The sequence below is a fragment of the Salvelinus sp. IW2-2015 genome, unplaced genomic scaffold (genome assembly GCF_002910315.2).
Source record: "Salvelinus sp. IW2-2015 unplaced genomic scaffold, ASM291031v2 Un_scaffold1324, whole genome shotgun sequence".
Taxonomy (NCBI): Eukaryota; Metazoa; Chordata; class Actinopteri; order Salmoniformes; family Salmonidae; genus Salvelinus; species Salvelinus sp. IW2-2015.
The window spans coordinates 118,123-126,153 of record NW_019942842.1 but is presented as its reverse complement, the minus strand read 5'-3'; the positions used below and the strand labels follow the sequence as shown (position 1 = coordinate 126,153).

At 41.3% G+C, this 8,031-nt stretch overlaps 1 protein-coding gene across 6 annotated transcripts in view; it reads right to left on the bottom strand.

Moving 5' to 3' along the window:
- Nucleotides 1-7,137: 7,137 nt before the first annotated feature.
- Nucleotides 7,138-8,031, bottom strand: part of LOC112070436 (CRACD-like protein) — a 28,221-nt gene continuing 27,327 nt past the window's right edge. For all 6 annotated transcript variants that reach the window (XM_024137860.2, XM_024137861.2, XM_024137862.2 and 3 more), the window contains one exon: nucleotides 7,138-7,872. In XM_024137860.2, coding sequence (XP_023993628.1) covers nucleotides 7,706-7,872 — 167 coding nt within the window. In that variant the 3' untranslated portion in view covers nucleotides 7,138-7,705. The remainder of the gene's footprint in view (nucleotides 7,873-8,031) is intronic.

The following is an 8,031-nucleotide window of genomic DNA, read 5'->3' as shown; positions in this document are numbered from 1 at the left end:
GCATCTCTGCCTTTTTGCTGGAGGAGATGACCTTACCCATACCGAACCGCACCTCTCTGACTGGGAGGGATAATGGACTCTGAGGAAGAGGGGACAAGTAGCACCAATGTAATTAGCAGGCTGTCTGTCTGGTGGGAGTGAGGGAGGGAGAAGCCATGGGGATATATTTAATAGGGCTTACATAACGGGGCAGTCAGACGTTACGTAAACTTTGAAATGGGGTTAGCATCTGCAGAGGATCAGGGTATCTTGTTCTGCCTTTGAGAAAGGGCATTTTTCAGCAGTCGGTCCAGGAATAGTGCCAAAATGGCAAGGGACTCTTTTTTTCCCCCCATCTTTGTTATTTTGAATAAGGTGTCATGCTTTGTTTGTTCAGGACAGACAAATGCAGAAACAAACTTTAGTGAGTGACAAATGGGATCTCAAAGGTGTGATGCGACTAAGCCAGATATTATTCAACTGTACTGAGAGCCCCACTGGAAGTAGAGAGTATAAAGATACTCTTTCTCAGCATATGCCTTAAAACAGATCCCTCATCAGCATGCCCTAGCCAGACTGGCCACATAACACTAGTCCTATGTTACACGCCAAGTAAGGTTATGTAACTGAAATGATAAGGTCACTAGAGGGGTTGCTATTGGAACTTGGCTGATACACCTTCCCCCAATTTTATAAAACATGTAGCACACTGACAGAAGTAGGGCAAAGCAGTGCATTGTGGGAAAACTGGTTACCTAACTTACCCAGAAAAGGCATCTGGGAGGTTAAGTGCCTGTCTGTGTACTGATTTGACGACAGAACTCCCACTTAGTGCTAGATCGTCCATTGTAAACAGTGTGAGAAACTGCGTGAGAGAGAGGGCAGTGTGTCAAAGGGCTAGAGTGTGCCCATGTGAGAAGTGTGTGACTGTGTGTGCCACAAGCTCATATGATACAGTGTTAGGTGCTCAATGTATAGCCCTGAGATGCTGCTGCCTGTGGCTGATAGCTCTGAGATGCTGCCAGTGGATGGATGGCACAGAGGGTGGGCTCTGGCTTCGATACTGTCTCCTATCACTTCAATGCTGCCAACACTTCCATGCTGTCACACTGTGCTGGCTGTGCTTGTAATGTGCAGACAGCCTGCCCTCAGCCTTAAGCTGCTGAGAATAAATGCATGCTATTTTAATGTGGCTAATCAAAGTGTTGTATAATGGTTATCATATTGCAGCGGATATTGCAGGGTTTGTCTTTGTATTCCTCAACGCTTTGTCTGTGATGAGGAAGAGTCAAACTAAAGAGTACACATCCTAGTTTACAACACGTGACAACAGTTGTGATACAACAGAGAGTTTGTCCGCGAAAACATTTTTACACAGGCAATGTGGAGACACCACCCAATGATTGTGTAATGATTTTTGTGCAGGCAGACTTGTATCACAACCATTGTGTCAAATGCATTTTACATCAGTTGTACAAGTTGTATTGTGTATGTGGCCATAGTCTTATCTTGCATTACACTTGTCTACTCTAATTAAATTAAATAAATACATATTCTTTAAACACCAGATGAGGGGGCCATTAGATTGCAAAGGATTTTCAAAAGCAACGTTTGAGAGGGCTATCAACACGAGCTGAAACACAGGAAACATCTCTGCCACTGAAACATTCCTGACTCTTGGGAATGTGTGGTCTGTGCCTCCAACAAAACACCTCATGCACACGAGCTTAACCCATGGGCTGAAATGGAAGGTTGTGGAACACAAGAGATTTCATGAGTCAGTGCCTCGGTTATCTCCCCTCTCCGAAACACTTTTGTCATCTGGAAGTATAATGCCATGAAAAAGTATTTGCCATGTCTGATTTTCTCTGTCTTGGCATATTTTTTATACTGAATGTTATCAGATCTTCAACCAAAACTTGGTTGATTAGATAAAGGGAACTTGAGTTTACAAATAACAAAAAAATATACTTATTTTATTTATTTAATTAACAAAGTTATGCAACACCCAATGCCCCTGTGTGTAAAAGTAATTGCCCCCTTACATTCAATAACCGGTTGTGCCACCTTTAGCTGCAATCAAATCAAACTTTATTTGTCACATGCGCCGAATACAACATGTGTAGTTGTTGATCAGTCTCTCACATCGCTGTGGAGGAATTTTTGCCCGCTCTTACATGCAGAACTGCTTTAACTCAGTGATATTTGTGGGGTTTTAAGCATGAATTGCTCGTTTCAAGTCCTGCCACAACATCTCAATTTGGATTAGATCTGCACTTTGAGTAGGCCATTCCAAAACTTCACATTTAGTTTTCGCCAGACATAATGGTGGCGGTAGTGTGATGGTTTGGGGATGCTTTGCTGCCTCAAGACCCGGACAACTTGCCTAAATAGAAGGAATCATGAATTCTGCTCTGTACCAGAGAGTTCTACAGGAGAATGTCAGGCCATCCATCTGTGAGCTGAAGCGCAGCTGGGTCATGCAGCAAGACAATGATCCAAAACACACACTCAAGTCTACATGAAAATGGCTAAAAAGCAACAAATGTGAAGTTTTGAAATGGCTCGGTCAAAGTCCAGACCTGATCACAATTGAGATGTTGTGGCAGGACTTGAAATGAGCAATTCATGATTGAAAACCCACAAATGTCCCTGAGTTACAGCAGTTCTGCATGGAAGAGTGGGCCAAAATTCCTCCACAGCGACGTGAGAGACTGATCAACAACTACAGGAAGTGTTTGGTTGTGGTCATTGCAGCTAAAGGTGGCACAACCAGTTATTGAGTGTAAGGGGGCAATTACTTTTTCACACAGGGGCATTGGGTGTTGCATAACTTTGTTTATGAAATAAGTAAGTCATTGTTGTGTTATTTGTTAACTCAGGTTTCCTTTATCTAATATTAGGTTTTGGTTGAAGATCTGATAACATTCAGTATCAAAAATATACTAAAGTAAAGAAAATTAGAAGGGGGAAAATGCTTTTATGTGCATGATGTAACAAATACCCCCTCTCCAGCCAGGTCACTGTCAGTGGGGTCCAGTAGTCATAAAGTGGACACTATGAACATCAGGAAAACTGTAGAATCACACTTCTTTAGTGAGGTGAAGCTCAATTCACTAAGTTGTCAAAAGTAAATAATACCTTAACATTCTGACCATAGAAGCAAATGTCTGGGCTGACATATCTGCACTTCGACAGCTGCAGCTGAACAGCCTTTATATAACAGTACCTGGCCCGGGCCATCCACTGGGTGTGTAGGTGCCTTATTCACTAGACATAATAAAGCCCTTGATGTGAGTAATGTGCTTGTGTAACACAGCAGAAAATGGCACAGAGGTTTGCAATGGCAGCGCAGCCCAAGAAGGTCAAGCGAGCCAAGCCGTTCCAAGTGTGGTTGTATAACATGTAATTAGGTACAGTAGGCTACTTAGTTATAAATACTAGTCCACAGGAAGGAAGATAGTGTGCCTGCTTAGTCATATCATGTACAATTAAGTTCCATCTAAGTCATTACAAACTAAAGGGTATTTTCAGGTAGTATGTGGAATGTGTACTGTGCAATGCAGGAATGGCTTAATAGCCACAGGCAGTGTTAATACTCTCTCTGACTTCGTTTCCATGCTACTGCAGTTCTAATGAATCAACACGCTATGCTTTGAGTTTTATATACAGTACCAGTCAAAATATTGGACACACCTACTCATTCAAGGCTTTTAAAAATATTTTTATTATTTTCTACATTGTAGAATAATAGTGAAGACATCAAACTATGAAATAACACATATGGAAACATGTAGTAACCAAAAAAGTGTTAAACAAATCAAAACATATTTTATATTTGAGATTCTTCAAAGTAGCCACCCTTTGCCTTGATGACAGCTTTGCACACTCTTGGCATTCTCTCAACCAGCTTCATGAGGTAGTCACCTGGAATGCATTTCAATTAACAGGTGTGCCTTGTTAAAAGTTAATTTGTGGAATTGATTTCCTTCTTAATGCGTTTGAGCCTATCATTTGGGTTGTGACATGGTAGGGGTCATATACAGAAGATAGCCCTATTTGATGAAAGACCAAATCCATATTATGGCAACAACAACTCAAATAATCAAAGAGAAACAACATTCCATCATTACTTTAAGACATGAAGGTCAGTCAATACGGAACATTTCAAGAACTCTGAAAGTTTCTTTAAGTGCAGTCACAAAAACCATCAAGCGGGCTCTCAAGAGGACCGCCACAGGAAAGGAAGACCGAGAGTTACCTCTCCTGCAAGTTCATTAGAGTTAACTGCACCTCAGATTGCAGCCCAAATAAATGTTTCACAGAGTTCAAGTAACAGACATCTCAACATCAACTGTTCAGAGACTGCGTGAATCAGGCCTTCATGGTCGAATTGCTGCAAAGAAACAGCTACTAAAGGACACCAATAAGAAGAGACTTGCTCTGGCAAAGAAACACAAGCAATGAACATTAGACTGGTGGAAATCTGTCCTTTGGTCTGATGACTCCAAATTTGAGATTTTTGGTACCAATCGCCGTGTCTTTGTGAGACGCAGAGTAGGTGAACGGATGATCTCCGCATGTGTCGCTCCCACCATGAAGCATGGAGGAGGTGTGATGGTGCTTTGCTGGTGACACTGTGTGATTTATTTAGAATTCAAGCCACACTTAACCAGCATGGCTACCACAGCATTCTGCAGCGATACGCCATCCCATCTGGTTTGCTCTTAGTGGGAATATAATTTGTTTTTCAACAGAACAATGACCCAACATACACCTCCAGGCTGTGTAAGGGTTATATGACCAAGGAGAGTGATGGAGTGCTGCATCAGATGACCTGGCCTCCACAATCACCCGACCTCAACCCAATTGAGATGGTTTTGGATTAGTTGGACTACAGAGTGAAAGAAAAGCAGTCAACACCTGCTCAGCATATGTGGGAGTGCAGACTGTTGGAAAAGCATTCCACATGAAGCTGGTTGAGAGAATGCCAAGAGTGTGCAAAGCTGTCCTCAAGGCAAAGGGTGGCTACTTTGAGGAATCTGAAATATATTTTGATTTAACACTTTTTTTGGTTGCCAAATGATTCCATGTGTTATTTCATGGTTTTGATGTCGTCACTATTATTCTACAATGTAGAAAATAGTAAAATAAAGAAAAACCCTTGAATGAGTAGGTGTATCCAAACTTTGACTGGTACTGTAGGTCAGTCCAGCTCATCACAGACTCTGCTTTAAATTGAGGTAATAGTATTTAATCAACATTTCTTGGTAATTCAGAAGAATTTTTGTAGTTACATGAAATAATTGTGGGTTGCATAAAATGAATCAAAGCAAGAGTTCGTCACTCTGTGTCTTGAATAGACATTTTCTCAAAACAAAGATTTGTTTATTTTTATTGCAATGCTCAAGCATGTTTTATTGGGTTTTCCCCTTTACTATTTTTGTATTATGTTTACGTTGCAACCTTGGCTGCATCCACATCAAATAGCAAACCTTGCCAGTGACCGTAGATACTGGAGAACGCTTGAGGGTGACAGTTCTGCAGCCGAACAATGACGATGATGATGAAACCCTCACTTAACAGCCTTTTGAAGATGAGGTTGAGCACCAACATATAGTAGAAGAAAGCTAACCACAAGGACAACATCCTCAGAGTGGCAGTAGCTCTGCTGTGTGTGCTAGTGGTCATCCTGCGATGGGAAGGAGAGAGAAGAGTCGCAGTTGCACTAATCTCGATGCTCTGCTGGACCGATATGGATCTAGCAGCAAGTCCTCCAATGCTCTGAGCTGAAACAGTTATTTGGCATTTGTTGATGCTCAGATTCCATCCTTCACCTGGCAGCTCTGTCTCTCTGTCAACCTCTGTATTTTTATCAGCCTGGTGGCCCACATCAGGAGCTGGGTGGGTTCTTAGGTAGGTGTTCAGTCAGTGTTCCATGTCACTGTCTCTTCAATTCTCCCTCAGCACCTGCAATACGTCCCAGCGCCTTCAGTCTGGACTCCACTGGTGGGCAGAGTGATATCACTATAAGTTCCGCTGCCACTGAATCTAGATGGTATCTGAGTCCCAATGATCTGTTCCCTTGTTTCTGAAAAAAGAACAATAATTGATTGCTTAGATTCTCCCTCAACGTCAATGTTTGACAAAGATATGATGACTACAAAACGCATGGGTACATCAACTCTCAAGACACCCTATAATGGAGTCACATCATTTGTGTAAATTTTTATTTTATTTTTTACCTAGAAAGTTAGTGCAAATATATAGATGAAGATGGTGGTAAAGGTAATGGTTGTTGTGGGTACGGTTGTCATGATGGACAGCTCTCGATAATGAAGTGTCAAACTCACAGGGCTATAAATACTCCCAGAGCACTGAAGCATGTGTTGCAGATGCAAAGTGTCCACTGAAGTGTGTGCTGCCAATGCAAAGTGTCCACTCCATGCAAACATCCTTTCTTGGTCCCACAAGGACACAGAAGAGATCGATATGGGAGAGCAGCAGCATTTTAAATGTCTCCAGACCTGAACTTCAATGAAAACCTGTGGTTTGAAATGAAGAGCTCTCGATAAGAACAGACGGATATCAAGGATCTGGAAAGATTCTGTATGGAGGAACGGTCTAAGATCCCTCCCAATGTGTTCTCCAAATTCATAAAACCTTTTTCTAAAAGGCTCAGGTTGCTAGAACACTGAAAACAGGGGAGCCAATCATTCCAAGATTCACTTCGCTTTTGTGTGGTAGTTCGGATTCGGTTAAATCGTGTTGGATCAAATCATGGGTAGTGATTCCTAAATTAAATGATATTTTTTTTAGGTAATGAAAAACAATCTCAAAGATAGYYSRRCTATCTTTGAGATTGTTTTTCATTACCTAAAAAAAATATCATTTAATTTAGGAATCACTACCCATGATTTGATCCAACACGATTTAACCGAATCCGAACTACCACACAAAAGCGAAGTGAATCTTTCGATTCGTCAAAAAGAATAGTTGAAAATAAATCGTTTTTTCTATTTTGGGGGAGGAGGGGGGGGGGGTTAAAATGTGAAGTGGGGCATCAGTTAAACAGTAAAAAAAAGAAGATCTATCTGTGATGCACTATATTTGTCAGCTCGATTGTCAGTAGGTACAAAGAGGAGCAACTGTCAGATGTAACTTCCTTGTATTTTACTGTTCTTGAGTTCAGATGACAAAGAGAAACAGCCTTTGTTCATTACCGCACATTTTATGTACAAGTCATGTACACACGTTTAAAGGTAATACAAAAAATAAAATACATCAAACATGAGAGATTTAATAAATAAAAAGAAGAAACCTTCATCTCTTTCTTTCCATCCATGCTTATCCATCCCCAAATCAAAGATCAAGGCTAGGTTTAAGGTTTTGACACACCTGAACCTCACCTCATACAGACTGACATTGTCAGTTAAGAAATTAAAACAAATAACTAATTTAGTCATTGGTCTGTCTTACTTAAAGACATATCATGTCAACTGAATCCAATTGTATGCCGTATCAATCAATAATTGAAAACCTTTACTCATTTGGCCCAATTCCCAACTCACTCCTTTCACTGCAGCGTGTGATTTGAGGGTTTCAGTGTCTGACCAATCAGAAGCTTGAAGGTATTAGAACAGCAGAAGAAGTAGAAAACAAAAGTTATACTCTGGGTGTGCAAATGCATTCTGATCCATCAGCGGACGGATGGTCTGGCCCATCTTCACTGCACTATCTGGGGCATCTCGCTCCAGGCTTTGGCCTTCTTCTTAGCAAGGGCCAACCACGGGGGCTCGTCCTGAGCCAGGGCTGTAGGGGCTGGGTGAGCCAGGGCTCTCTTCCCTTCCTTCTCAACCACGACAGGCTTGGAGATCTCCAGGGAACACAACACTATGGACAACGAGCAGAGAACATCTTTAAAGATACAATCACTTTTAGCATTGTCCCCAAAAAAGTAGTCCCACCACAAAGTACATTTTTATCAAAATTGCCTATAATATTTTTGTTGTTGTCTTATTTCAGGCATGTACTTGAAGATTAGTAGTAGTC